Consider the following 15,595-nt stretch of genomic DNA (forward strand, 5'->3'; position numbering starts at 1 on the left):
AGAAAATGTTCTGTGGTATCATAATGTTTGAGAACAACTAATGTAGTCTGATACCCTGATTTTACAGATGAGAATACTGAGTCCCAGAAAGGGAGTTGAGTTGTTTAGTTTATACCAGTAGTAATAGCAGAGCTTGGACAAAAATCTGGTGCTCACAGTTCTGCCGTCCATTTCTAGATTAACGGTGGGAAAGAAAAATTGGGATGCACAGTCAGTCCGGTAAACATCACAAATTCCCTCGACCTGAGTAGCATGCTCTCAGTGAAAGGCACAGAAACAAGGCTAGAGATGCCACTTTTTGAGTCTTGGTAATGCATCATGGAAGACCACATGTTAGGAAGAAAGAACTTTTATGAAGATGCAAATATGGGGACAGATTGCTATTTTCACACCGACGGCTCTGTCCAAATTCTGTCAAGAAAAGTAATTGAACAAAATATTCTATTTTTATTTAGCATAAAAATATACATGCACACCCAGAAAAGACAGGAAGAGTGGATTTTAAAAGTGCTAACAGTGTCGGGGCATGAGATTTCAGTGAGATCATAGCTATTATTTTTTCCTTTTTTGAATTATGTATTTTCCAAGTTTTCTACAGTGAATGTGTATTATTTTAAATTTAAAGTGTTTTTTATTTTGTAGGTTAGACATGTAATATGTATTCTAACAGCAGTCTTTTTTTAGCCTTCAAGTTTAGTGAATCATAAAAAAAATTACTTTCTTCAGAAGAAACTTACAGTCGTTGCTGTATATTGACTTCAAATTTCCGGCTTAGTGGATCACTGACAACTAATCTTATTCCCTTAAAAAGTTTTTCAAGATTTATCTTTTTCTAAAGATTGTTTTGAAAACAAGTAGCAAAGCTGTTTTCCATTGGTGCAAGAATTTTGGTTTAACATAAACTGGCCTTGCATGAAGGTCTAACAAAATCCCATTTTTGTACCCTTAAAAGTACCTTGACTCCATAGTGATAGTTTTCCTTCCACAGGAACCCTTCTAACCAAAATTCAGAATCAATTAAATGTTCTCTTTTAGGAGACAGCCAGCCTGGGGGAATTGTGAGTCTATGTAAAGTCTACGTATTTTACATTTAAAATGTTTTTCTTGTCCCAAAATTCTAATATGGGAAATTTACATGCATTTACCTTATTGTTTAAATGAAAATCATCATTGCCGTCTCCAAAAGGACTGTTTAAAATATTGGCAAGCATCTTTTTACATGTGTCTAGATCTGATTGAAATTCCCATTTTAATATCAGCAGGCACAGCTGTTTGGTCTAGAAATGGAGGACAGGCCTCATCGTCTCCTAATTATGAAGGACCCTTACACTCTTTGGTATGTCTCATTTGCCAGTCTCTGTTCCACCCATTTCCAGGTCATGTTCTTTCTTGTTTAGTCTCCTTCACTCTCCAAGATTCTGATTTTCCCTGTTAGTAACTTTAAGTCAGTGTTAAGCGCACAAGTTTGCTGGAGCCAGAGTCATTAGGCTATGCTTGTTCCTGTTTGGAAATGGGACCCCAGATACTACTGTAGTGGAAGCCCCAGGGCTGTAAATATCTAAGGACCAGATAAAATCCTGGAAGGGCAGTGGCCTCCTCCCCATCTCTAAGGAAGATCCCTGTTGATGATTAAATCACTTTCCTGCTATCAGAGTGCTGGAACTCCAGCTATGTCCTATACCTGGAACGTTTGATTTCGTCTACCTCGGCTTTACTTTCCAGAATGACAAGTTTACAGGAGATTTCCTTCTCGTAGAAACCCACTGGTATCCTTCATGGTAGAGAAATGCCTACTCTTCCAGGAGGGAATTGCTGAAAATTTCCATGGATGAAATTAATTATTGTAAATACTCACATGATGATTCAGTGTCTGACACTTCAGTCTTTCTCTCCTCATGATGGTAGGGGCCAGAAATATGCATGAAACAATGCTGGTTGTGCAGCATTTAGGCAGTACATGAATCTAGTGGGAAGGAACAGCAGTGAGGGAGAGGAGCCTTTTAGTTCCTCGGGGTTGAGATTTTCTTTTCTCCCTCATATCCTGAGATGACACATGGAAGAAGACATCGATTTATCTGTCTGCCTTAGTGTTGTCTTATATACTTCCCTTTCAGCTTAATCTTAAGGAAAATCTGAAAAGCAAAGCAAAGGTGGATTTCCCTCCTTTGTTGTGTTCTTCCTTGCTATAGTATATGAATCATTCAGCTATGCATTTTAACCAATAAAGGAAACCGGACAGTGAAACATATATGCACCACCCAGTCCAATTAATCTGTGGACCACATCCAAATAATTAGTTGTCTTAGTGTTTTCCTTCATCAGTTATTCTCTGGGTCCTATTCATCAAAACCAGGCTTCATCCAACTATAGAACTGTAAAGATGAGGTGTATAGTTATGGACCACAGCTTCCATTCTGTTTGAATTCTGAACACTGAAGAAGAGATTCACAAGCAGAAACTGCTCTCTCTACCAGGAAGCTGTGAGCCAGAAACTGTGATAGACACATGTATGATTTCTTTTCCTGCATATATTTACACTCAGAAGTAAGTATGTATTATCATTCCCATATTTATAAATTAAAAAGCATACACGCTAAGAGGTTTAGTAACTTTTCCAAGGCCAAGTACGTAGCAAAGCTAGCAGTCTAGGGAAGGTAGTTTAACTCCCAAACCCACCAAATCAAAATGTTCTATACCATAGACTACTGTATTAGACACACATTCTTCCTGTCAGTATAGAATAATTAGAAATGGTTTTTCTCATGCAGTAGAGCTGGTACACGTGTTTGCACAGCCCATTCAAATCAAAGTCGATTGTAGCATAATCTAGTACAAAGAGTCACTAGATTTAAAATAAAAAGACCTAGATTCATACTCAGACTTTACCATTTCCTAGCAGTGTGATGCTATGTAATTAATTCACTTCATGTCTTTGAGCCTCATTTTCATGTCTGTATGGAAGGGATCATAATGTCTTCCTTGCCTGCCTGTACACACGTGAAATGAGGATCAGTGAGACATGGTATATTTTAAATAGTGTGCACTGGACAGTGGTATTTGATACCATTATTGATCACAGTTTTTAAAATGAATACATATTTTTAAAATGAATACACACTTTTTCTTCACTAAAAACTATAGGTATTGTCTAGTCGTGTAAAACTAGTATCGTAATGGCAAAGATGAACAAAGGTTGGTTGGTTTTTAATGGTTTAAAGTCGCGAATTCTGTACTGTGATTGGGGCTTTGAACTCAGTTAGATGCCCCCAGTGAACAATTGATTCAAGTGTTTGTGATTCTTCAGTCTTAAAATCTTATACTACTTTAGTTGACAGAATTTATATAATTTTTTTCTGTAACCATTTTGAAGCCCTTACACACATACCACCACACACCCACTGGTTTTGATGACAGATAGAAAGCCAGAAACACCCTGTAAAAACTCAACAAGAAATTGCCATCCATTTGCTTTTCCCTGTCTCTGATTTGGTACTTAGCACTGTGTCTTATACCATAGGGAAGACCAAAGAAATACACCTTCAGGAAAATAATTTAATTAAGAAACTATAAATAGGTCATCTTTCCAGTGCTAATTGTTTAAAACTCTTTAACTTAATACCTGCCAGAAAGTTCCTTAAATTCAGTGAACATTTTTCTGTTATAAATCTAAATTGTCTTTCAAAAGGCAGTACCGTATGTAGCACATGAACGTTATAATGTCCTGGAATAATTATTGAATTTAGTTTGTTCATGAAAAAATAACTCTATAATTTTAACATTAACATGTTCTACCAGTTTTCTGGAAACAACACTGTTTGTATTAACATTGTTTTAAGGAAAAACCCGCAGTGTGTTTTTTGCCAACTAAAGTTTTACTTATGTATTTAGGCACCCTTTTGAACTAAATCTAATTTTACATTATTTGTTGACCAACAGCAAAGCCGAATTGAAGATCGTTTAGAAAGACTGGATGATGCTATTCATGTTCTCCGGAACCATGCAGTGGGCCCATCCACAGCGATGCCTGGTGGTCATGGGGACATGCATGGAATCATTGGACCTTCTCATAATGGAGCCATGGGTGGTCTGGGCTCAGGGTATGGAACCGGCCTTCTTTCAGCCAACAGACATTCACTCATGGTAAGTGATGAAATTTATAGACTCTATAGTTATATAGAGTTAGAATGTCAGGTATAGATACTATTGTTGCTGTTTTTTTAAAAAATCAGCTTTATTGAGATATATTCACTTAACATACAATGAGCCCATTTCAGGTATACATTTCAAGTGTTTTAGTGTATTCACAAGGTTGTGCGACCATCACCATAGTCTAGGTTTTGAATATTTTTGCCCCCTGCAAAAAGAAAAGAACCCCTGGTGCCCATTAAGCAGTCATTCCCCATCCCTCCACTTCCAGCCCTTGGCAACCACTCATCTACTTTCTGTGTCTATAGATTTACCTATTCTGGATATTTTGAATACATGGAATCAAATAACATGCGGTAATCTTTTTTGACTTGGCTTCTTTTACTTAGTATGACTGTTGCAGTTTTTCCATAGTTTGCCATGTATTAGAGCTTCATTCATTTTTATTGTCAAGTAGTATTTCACTGTATGGACATACCACATTACACATTTGGGTTGTTCCAATTCCTTGGCTATGATGAATAATGCTTCTGTAGATAGTCATGTTTAAGTTTCTGTGCAGACACATGTTTCCCTTTTAGAGTGAATTACTGGGTCATTGTTGGTGTTTGAAATTATTCATTTTGGTGACCCCCGCCAAAGTGTACAATTTGAGTTCATATTATAATATGACATTGCTAGTAATTTAAATATTAGTGTTTTTTTTTTTTTTTTTAATTAAAGAAGCCAAAATAGTGTCTGTCAGTTCTGAGTCTGGGAGATAGAAATATATGGTATGTTTGTTTGTATAAATACATTGTGTGTGGCTATGTAATTTAATAGAGTAGCTTTATCACTACCTATTTAGAATAAGTCTTTATTTGAATTATATTTAAGCAGATTTGTCCATATTACAATTGTGATTTTTTTTTTCCTCATTACTTTTGAAAGGATTTTGGAGATAATTCTTTTGGGGATGATTATGAAGATTCAGAGACTCTTCTTAATAGAATATTAAGTGATGACAATTAATAAGGTGACCAGAGTGGTGGAGAATGTAACTGGACCAGTGATTCTCTGTAGTTCTGCTCCTCACAAGCTCTACCTGGTCTCTGAGCACCTTAGTATCCTGTTTTGTCCGTTACAGTCTCACTAAAAGTTGCTTGGATGAAGGTATATTTTCCATTATCATTGTAGCATTTCTCATTTAAGCATGGTCTTAAAAGGAAATGCAAAATACATACTAATTATTATGAGGTTCTTTTAAGTTCTTACTCAGTAGTATTCTCCTGTCCATCTTTCAGTTTCTCTTAATAAAAGGCTAAGATTAAGAGTACCATTCTGAACAGTGTAGTACTGAAATCTGCAACCAATTTGAAACCAAAAATACTGGCTTATAAATAGAAGCAATGAACTCACATCTAAAATGTGGAAAGATATTTTTGAATGCCAAAGAGAAATCTTTGTTTCTTTTCCTTGACCTTTGCCCTAAAAATTCATCATTGAGTAAAAATTGTTTATATGTTCATGGCAGTTGCTTAGAGTTTACAAAAGAAAAGTCTAGATTTTAATTTAGCTTGGCCTCAGGTAATGTGTTAAATATACTTGGGATACATATAATATGAGATTTTCGTTTGTACAGCTCTTTTTTTTTTAACTACAATGTTTAAACAATACTGCTTTTAATTAAGAAATCTGGCTTTATTAAAAGCCAGATCTGCGACTTACAACCATTTCTGTATATCTGCTCTCAATCAAGAGAAAAAGAGTTTAATTTCTGTAGCTGTGTTCCTTTTGCATATGTTAAACGGATGTAACACGCACCCAGGGCATTGCTTCAGAGAGACAAGTCTTTTCCATAAATATGTAAAGTTTTTCTTGAATACCAGATGTAGGTTAAGTGGTTCTTTTAAATATTAAACTATACATAAATGCTTTTTGGGACTATTTGACCTTTGAATTGCCTCCTTTTTGAGTCAGATTCAGAGGTGGGATGGGAGGAAAAGAATAGAATTATTTTTGGAGATAGGAAGTTGGACTGACCTCAGTAGAAGGGAAAGTGAGACGATGGAATAGAATGGTAGAAAAAAGGAAATAATTAGCCAGTATTACATAGAAACCCCTTTAATTTGATCTTGACATACACACACACACACACACACACACACACACACACACACACACACAAGCAATAAAGCCGCCAGTTTTGCTGATAAGGCAAAGTTCCTGTTTTCTCCTCTAAAGACATTTAATATTCAATCAAGGACAGCCACAGAGCCAACCAGATCATAGCGTACCTCCAAAGATATGGCATGTCATCACCCTGCTGCCCTTTGAACCAAATGGGGTTTTGCAGTCTCTCTCCTTTCTTCTTGAAAACCATTAAGTGTGTCCCCAGAATCCGAGCTCCTCAGCCTGAAACACTAATGTGTGTGAAAAGGATTGGTTTGGCCTATCTTTCCGGTGCAAACTGGTATGAATTTTAAAACAAAAACATAAGAACAAAGGAAATAGTTTTTGAATTTAATCAGTCTGAAGTTAGCCTTTGACCATTTGATACATTCCACAATAAAAAGGAAGTTTAAGGGGAAGGAAAAAAAAAAAAAAAACTCACCCCCCCCTTACCCCCAACAACAAAAAAATTCAAGGAGGATACTGGTAATGTTTTCCACATTTGAATTTTAATACATGAAACAGGCTATAAAGCTTTGGCCAGCTGCAGTAAATAAAGTAGCCGTGGGAGGTATGCACCGGAAACTTCAGCAGAGAGCACTGGTGAGAGTCTCATTCCCAACTACACACCTTCGTTTGTTGTTCGGGGCGGAAGCGAGTTGCAGTAACTTGATACTCATCCCAGTCCCGGTTTTGTTTTGAGCACATCACCTTTCTAACTCTCCTTAGTAATTCCTTCTGATTAAAGAATAGACAGCTTTGAATCCTCTCGACCTCTGTACGCTTCTCGTTTCCTCTCTCCCCGCCTTCCAAAAATCAAAACAAAATGGCTTGATAACTTGGAAGGTGATACAAGCATTTCTTTCTGCAGCAGCTTGAAATCGTGGTGGGGAAAACTGTGGTTCTGCCTCGGCTGTTATGTTATCTCATTTAATTGCTAACATATTGTCCTTAGCTTTTGATTCATAAAATGTTTTCCTTGGAGTTCTGAAGTAGGTCTTCAGTGATTTACCAAGTATTAGTATAATGAAAGGGATTTTTTTTTTTTTTCACAGCGGCATGGCTTATAACACGGGAGTGAATGTTTGTATACTTGCAAGCTTTCTGGATGATATTATTGAGCTATGCTTCTTTCCTGCTCAAAAACCTTCGCTGCCTTTCCGTTATCTACAAGATAAAGACCAATTCCTTAGCTCAATGTTTGAAGCCCATTACCATTTACCGAAAGCCTTATGTTGAGCTCTTCCAATCTGCAACAAGTCTTCCAGCAAGACCAGGCTGGGCATATTACCAGAATTCACCCCGTATGTTCTCCTTTGGTACTTTTGTATCTGTCTCTCTTGTCCAGCCCTATCTGCTTATCTCTGTACACCTAATACCCACCCATTCTCAAAGCACTGACTCAAATCATTCTTCTTCCAGGAAGCCTTCCCTTGCTCCCCCACCCATGCTAGCTTTTTTTTCTCTATTCTTACAGCCCTATGAATCATACCATTTCTAGATATTTATCCTACCCAGCTCCGCATAGCTGTGCATCTTTTATAGATATGACTCTGCCTTACCAACTGTTGTAAATTCCTCGAGTCCCACATATTATATTTTGTCTCTCTCCCCCCGACCCCTGTAAATAGATCATCCATGGAAACTGGAGAAAAGAAACTAGGAAACTCACATTTTCTGAGTGTGAGTTGGCAGCCCCTCTGCTAGGCACTCTGCATGCGTTGTCTTAGGCAGTCTTCACAACAGCCCAGTCAGGGTGATGAAAGTGGCCATTTCAGGTGTCGGTAAAGTGAGCCTTAGAAGTTTGAGCAATTCGTCTCAAGTCATGCAGCTGGAGTTAAACTCAAGCACATCAACTCCAAATTCAGTGCTCTTTTTCACTACCAGGCATACTCTCCAGAGATTATCTATAAGCACACCTTTTCAGAACTTATTTTAAATGCTAAGCTTGTGATTTTCAAACCTTGATAAGTGTTGGTTGGCAAAAGAAGTTTCCAGGTATTCCATGGCTGGGTTCCCAGAGCAGCTTTCTTCCCAAATGTATAGACAGAGAACTTTCCCTCCAATGTGGTGGCATGCTTGGATTAAAACTCACATTGTCTCTCCACTTATTCTTAAACCAACATGTTTGTGCTGAGTGCCTCAGAGGTGTGAACTCTCCCTACCAGGGTCCTTGAGGTAGCAAATTTTAAGATATCAAATTATTATAACTGCCCACTTTTCTTTCAAAATTAAAGCAGAAACTCTGAATGTGGAAGAATAAGGGACTATCCAGGTCTTCAATACCCTAGTTAGAAACTCTTACCAAGTATGATTCCCTCTCCGCCTCAGAGACCTCCATGATTAATCCTGATGTTAAATGATTAGATTTCTTATAAATTATGGAAAGGGCAGTTTTCCAGATATAATTCTCTCTGTTATTCATTCAGTATTCAGATCCACAGATGAAACCTGAAAAGAAGCCTTTCAAATGACCTAACCTCTTTTTTAACTGAATAAGAACAAAACCCACATCAAACTTGTCTTTATGTGACTCTGTGTGTTCCTGTTTATTTGTTGATAGAGTCACCAATGATGGGATCATTGAACTAAAAATCCCCTCTACTATTCATATATTGCATTAGTGTAGCTCTCAGGTCCTTTTTGTTTAAAGTCTGTTTATTCATTCCAATAACATTTATCCGTGGTTACCAAGTGTAGGCTCTGTGCTCTCAAGGAATTCATAGACTAGTAGGAAAAGATGTGTATTTAAGCAGAGGGCTCCCTGCCAGTCTGCTATGCCCTCTAAAAGACCAGGGGCCCAACTCCTATCCAGTAGTGAAAGATCACATGGTTGTTTGGTAGAAGAGTGGTCATCTCCTATGAGAAACTCTTCCAGTTGACTTAGGGATGGGGGAGTCATGTGCAACTCACCCCACACACCTGTCCTCCACAGCATCCTCCAGAGTCCTGCAGGTGGAGGGTATGGAACCCATTTCAGAAACCACCAATAAAAGTAGATCTTAGCCCAGTTTTCCTCTTTTCAGTAACAATTTTAGTTTTACTTTGGATTAAATGCAGCCTCTCAAAACAGCATTCCTTAAAGCTTTTACCTCTCAGGGCTTCATAGGACAAACAACTTCAAGTAGTTTTCCTTGTACAGTTAAGAGCTCAGACCACTGAATTTTAGATTCTAAAAGTGCCCTGGAAATCACTTAACCCATTGCCCTTCTTTTGAAGACTGAGGCCTAGGAAGGGGAAGTGACCAAACCATGGGTACTCACCAGTAGGATTAGAAACCAGACAAAAGAGGCTGGACACGTGGCTCACGCCTGTAATCCCAGCACTTTAGGAGGCCGAGGGAGGTGGATCACTTGAGGTCGGGAGTTCGAGACTAGCCTGGCCAACATGCTAAAACCCGTCTCTACCAAAAATACAAAAATTAGCCGGGCATGGTGGCGCACACCTGTAATCGCAGCTGCTCAGGAGGCTGAGGCAGGAGAACTGCTTGAACCCTGGAGGCAGAGGTTGCAGTGAACCAAGATTGTGCCACTGCACTCCAGCCTGGACAACAGAGTGAGACCCTGTCGTACACACAAAAAAGGAAACCAGACAAAACAGCAAGCAGACCAGCACTCCTTGTGCTATATCCTACACTGCTCAGCCAACTTCCTCTTTACCCTAATATCATAACCATTTCACAACTGTGAGTGGTAGATATTAGAAACCATTCTGTTACTCTGACTTAACTAATGAAATCCAAGAAAACTCTTTAGTTGGCCCTAGGCTGCCTGCAACGAGTTGCTCTTTAGCTCTGCCAATAATATTTGGCAAAAAGAGAGGGTAGTGGGCATTGATGTGATGTGGCATTTACTGGTATATAGTCATGGGAGCAGCAGGATTCAGAAAATTCTGTTTCTATGTGGACCTCTTCAACAAAGATATGATCACCAGAGGCATCAGCATCTTCAGTCTTGCTCCTTTTGGCCTTTCACAGGTTTTGATTCCATAAAGTTCTATGTCTATTTGAGTGCGTACTTCATTTCTAAGCAGTTATTCCCATGGACTCTCAGGGAATTTAAGAGATTATCTCTACTGAAATCCTCCTACAGATTCCCTGCCCAGCAGTCGACAAGCCTTGATCAGCCTCCTTCCTTCAAGGGTGCTCCAAATGCCCCCAAAGTCCATTTTCGTCAAATGTTTGAAAGTTCTTCCTAGGTCCAGCCCAAATTTGCTTTTTTCTGCAGTCCTTGTGTTTCTGCCCAATAGAATTGCCTGCAAGTCAAGTCCAACAAGCGCTTGAGAAGCTCAGTTATTTGAAGACAGTCTACTCACTGTTTTTTTCCTCTAGATGAAACATCAGTATCTTCAAATGTTTAACCTGAAAAAAAGTTCAGACTCCCTGTCGTGAACTCCATCGCTTCCAAGTGCATTCTCCCTAGTTTAGCAAGGATGCCTATTTCTCCACAAGAACCTTTTAGTGTGTGGAATCGCAAACTGAACACAGTGCTTAAGGAAGGATCAAGTGGACTAGGATGGATCTATCTCCTCCATTCAGTACCTTGTATCTTCGTTAAGGCCACCTAACAAAATTCTGTTTTGCTGTGTTTGATGCTTTCATTGCCCTGCTGACATATGTTCAATTTGTAATCAGCTGAAGTCCATAAGCCACATATCTCCCCAGTCTCATTGTGTACTTTTTGTTGTGTTCGTACAAAACTTCATGAAACCTCATTGAATGTTATATTGTAGCCTCAGTCTGATTCCTGTTTAATGGTTTCCCTGAAGTCCTCATTCAGTCACATACTCTGCCATCTCTGTTGCTGGCAGATGTAATGGGTTTGACTAATGCCCACGTCAAAGCCACCAATAAAAATATTTTCAGGGGAGGGAATTGACCAGAAGGCCATGAGGCTCAGTGTTACAGACATTCTTTCTACACGTGTGCTGTCTTCTATCCTTAGTTTAATCTCAGCTGGTCCTGTCTCCCTCCTTATACACTGTGTGGCCCACCTTTTCTCATTGTGTCCGTAGCATTGTCCCAGAAGCCAGGCGTGCAGCACTCACTGTGAAGCAGGAAATGAGTCTTGTCCAGAAGGCCTTGCTCTGGTGGAAACAGACTGAGTTTGAGAGGCCATTCCTCTGTTTCAGAACACTTTCAAAACTATTTTCTAAATAGCGTGTTACAGAATTTCACCCAAGCTATTGGTGGTCAACATCATCTTTCAATAGCTACTATCTTGTTTTGCTTTAAATTAGGATATTTGCCTTCTCTGGTGTTCTGTCATCTCTCCTAATCTCCACAACTGTCAAGTATTTCGGAGAGCAGATTAGCAAGCTCAACTGAAAGTTTTGATCTTTATCAATATCATACTTTATTTTTAAAAAACTGAAAAGGGAAAAAGGACAGAAGGGAAGAAGAACTTGAAGAAATTCTTTTAACCATGGATTAGTGATAACAGCTGCAGAATACTTGAGCTCACCATTTGATATTTCTATATTAATTTAAAGAAAAGTCAAAAGATTCTGAATACAGCAATAGAGGTGAGATCCTTTAAGCTCTATTCAGCAAGCCCTAAGAAAAGTGATTAGGACACTGTGCATTCCCATATGTGAATGCAGTTGGTCACCTTAGGTATTTCCCCTTCTTTCCACATCAATACATATTTTACTCAAATTCAGACCCTATGATGTTGAAACAGTCTGGCATTGAATGTTTACCTCAAAACCCTGCTTTCTCTGCACCTAGGACAAACAAATCCTATTTCTCTAGTGTTTTGCATCTTGGAGCCATGAATTTTAAATAAATCAAAAACAGAAACCTTATTGTCTTTCCCAGTTTTATAATATAAAGGACACACACACACACACACGTATATTTAAAATAGACCCTATAACCTCATGATATTCTTAAATCCTTACATGGTTTTCTTCTTAAATTTTGGAGGAAGAAGCAGGCAGACACTTTTAATAGCACAGTAATCATCATTTTTTAAATGAACTGTTACAAGGACATAATCTTAAACTATCCATAATTTGGCATAGGCACAACTGTGCCTTTAAAAAAATGTAACATTACCCTTATTTTCTCAGGAAAGCAGATTTTCTGGAGGGAAAAGTATATATTGTATATATTAGAAAATACACATATGTTCATTCAGCCCTTCTGCATCTGCTGTGCCTCAGATGCTTTGGGGGATTCATAAACGTGTAAAAGAAAGTATCTGATCTTACAGGCCTTTTATCCTGGTAGGGTGATAATACAAATATGGGTCTAACTATAATGCAAGGTAGAATTATGAAATGACCTAAGAAGCAATTCAGACCGCTAGGAAATGCTTCCCGGAGAAGATGCCATTGAGCTCATATTCAAGTCCACATAGAATTTCAACACTTAGAGACAGGATAGAAAAGGCGCTGCAGAGCCATATAATAAACATGATTTAAAAACAAAAACAGAAAATAAAGGCTCATGCACCCAAATGGAGATAAGAAAATTGCCTGATAATACCAGCCCTTGCAGCTTGCCAGCCAGGGCTGCACTGGGGGAAAAGCCCCTCCACAGCACGGCAGCTCCAGCAATTGGCTCGAATATTTCACATGAGAGTCCACAGGAAGAGCGAGCTTTCGTGTATATTTTTTACATCCAAATTAAGTTAACTCATGGAATTTTCCACCCTTAGGAATTAAAGTAGCAACTCATGAAGTAATTCAGTTATGTCATTCATACCAAAACAGAAAATACTGGAGCAACTTGGCACCGTTTAAAAGCCAAGATTAGGCCTTGGCCATTTTATATTTTTTCACATTCCATGGCCGTTGTGTTATTTTAACTTTTATTGTGGCTGTAAATTTTTCAAATCAAAAGTATCTTAATTGCTTAGAAAACAGAAGTTGAAAATGGGTTCATAGTAAGAAGAGGGTTTAGGCAAAGCAGCTTTAGGAGTGAGAACTGAAAAAACGCTGTAGCATTACATGTTCTGTAATGTGAGGGTTCTGCCTAATTGGTTGACATTCACAGTTGTGCATAATTATAGCTTCCTCTATATCCATAAATCATCTTAGAACTATAAAGTTGAGTTTATCCAAAAGATCTGTCCAATATTAGTTAAATGACATCTTTGGGGGAACGTGGTCCTGATACAATAGCCACATTCATTTTAAAGCAGTTAATTGGACACATTGTCAAAAACCACGGTATTGAGTTTCCACATTTTAATTTCACATTTGCCTTCTCTCTGGCTTCTGCACACGGACGGGTCTCTTTTGGAGCTGGAAGTGTGTGAAAGTTATTGGAGAATGGTAGTCTCTGGGTAATGTTTCTGTAAGCTGCCCAAAATTTTCCCCCTGTAGTCTAGATGGGAAACAGCTGGTTTTTGTTTAAAAAGCTGTTTTGCAAAATGTCTAAATCTTGAGATATAGAACTGAGGTCACCATTAAAGCAGGTGCTTAAGAGCAAGTGAGAAAGACTCCAGGGGCCGGCTGGCTCTGGAATCTTCTGCAGGGCACTTCCTATTAGAAGAAAAAGTGTTGAAGTTTGCTCCTTTATTTAGGACACAGCTATAAGTATTATAAGTAAGTGCACAAGCAATACTACTAGAAATTGAGTAGTTTTGAACATAGCCAGCCCTCAAATGAATAATTAGCTCAGTATGAAAGGAACTAAAATGGTCATTTTTCTCACAGGGCTTCAAGATACAAGAGCCCAAGGCTCTAGTCTCCTTGGGAGATTATAAGTGTTTGAATTTCCTCTTTAAACACACCAACAGTAAAAGAACTACTATTTCAAATAAGCAGTACCGTAACTGACTATATCTTCCGAGGTTTTGGATGCAATCGAAGGGAAAGGGGGAAAAGAGACCCGACTTGGCAAGACCCATACCGAAGCAGTTTGGAAAAAAAGCAAAGCAAAAAGCATGTGGAACCACTAAAGGCCAGTGCACGTCAGGTATCCACCAGTCTGAAGATGAAAGGAAATAAGCCTCCTCCCCTGGGAGCTGGAGGTTATTAGCAGCTGTTTATCCAGTCGGGAATAGAGATTAACATTGTATTTTTTTTTTAAGAACTAGAAGAAAATTTGTTTGGGAAGTTGGCTTTTCATATCAAGTCACTGTGCCTTGCCAAAAAAAACTTCCTTTCTCAGAACTCATGTACAGGCATTGAGCAATGTTATGATTCTCTGAGAAACTCTGGATTACCAAAAAGTCTTTCTCCATCAAATAGAACAGAAAAGGACAGAGAAATGGGTGGACATTTGCCATTGACACATTGCAGTTGTATTCTTTACCGTGTGAAATTAGCCGTTTGGTCTATTACCTGTTCTCCAACCTGACTCTGAATGGGACACTCTGCCTTCTGCCTCTCACACACCCTTACAACTTAATCATTGCCACTCTAACGTGCACACGATGGGCTCTGCATATACCTGCTGCTTGTAAAAAGACCTTTCATGAGATATTGGGGAAGCTGCTTAGTACTATGGGTGCTTTATTCTCAAAAAAAAAAGAGAGTTGGATATTGGTATTTTCCCCTTGATTTAATGCTACTCTTAATGTCATTTTCTTTTATTAAATCCTTTCTTCTGCTTTTGATCTTATTTATAGCAGAGCCACTAGTCATATGGAAAGTATTATTGTATAGCTGCGAGATGAAAGACTTCATGGCAATTAAATAAGAGTGAATCATTTGGGCCAATAATACACACATACAGTGAGGTATCATTTGTGTCCAAAATGCCCTGTGTTGTTCACTTTGTAGCAAAGCCATTGAGCTTCACAAAGGGCTTTACAAAAATCTGCTTTTTGTCAGAAATATGTGGTCTGACAATATGAAAACACATGTTAACACACAGTCCATAGCTGCTTGCTTCTTCACACATCCCAGTATCTAAATCATGCCACTTATTGATGTAAAATGAAATTTTCACTTAAGGTTGGGATGTTATTTAATTGTGTTAAGCATCAGCTCTTAAAAAATATATTTGGATAATCTGTATCAAAATTCTACCCATCTACTCAAAACCTGCCTAAAATACCATGTTCTTCTTTAAGTAGTCCCTGCTTTCCCAAACGGATATGACTTCATTTTGTAAGACCCTACATGACCTTGTACTCTTTTATGACATTCATCATATTTTGCCTTGTATAGTAATTATATTATCCCACCATTAAAATTTCAGCCTTTGGGCCAGGCGCAGTGGTTCATGCCTACAATCCCAGCACTTTGGGAGGCCGAGGTAGGAGAATCACAAGTTCAGGAGTTAGAGACCAGCCTGGCCAACATGGTGAAACCCCGTCTCTACTAAAAATACAAAAATTAG

The 15,595-nt window shown here is 38.5% G+C and overlaps 1 protein-coding gene across 8 annotated transcripts in view; it reads left to right on the forward strand.

Moving 5' to 3' along the window:
* TCF4 (transcription factor 4) overlaps nt 1–15,595 on the forward strand; it is a 366,762-nt gene that overhangs the window by 331,758 nt on the left and 19,409 nt on the right. For all 8 annotated transcript variants that reach the window (XR_002732953.1, XM_031934570.1, XM_023218359.1 and 5 more), the window contains 2 exons: nt 1,260–1,336; nt 3,937–4,140. Coding sequence is in view for 7 of the 8 variants with exons in the window: in XM_031934570.1 (XP_031790430.1) it covers nt 1,260–1,336; nt 3,937–4,140 (281 nt within the window). In the remaining variant the exon portion in view is untranslated. The remainder of the gene's footprint in view (nt 1–1,259; nt 1,337–3,936; nt 4,141–15,595) is intronic.

Source organism: Piliocolobus tephrosceles, chromosome 18 (genome assembly GCF_002776525.5).
Source record: "Piliocolobus tephrosceles isolate RC106 chromosome 18, ASM277652v3, whole genome shotgun sequence".
Taxonomy (NCBI): domain Eukaryota; kingdom Metazoa; phylum Chordata; class Mammalia; order Primates; family Cercopithecidae; genus Piliocolobus; species Piliocolobus tephrosceles.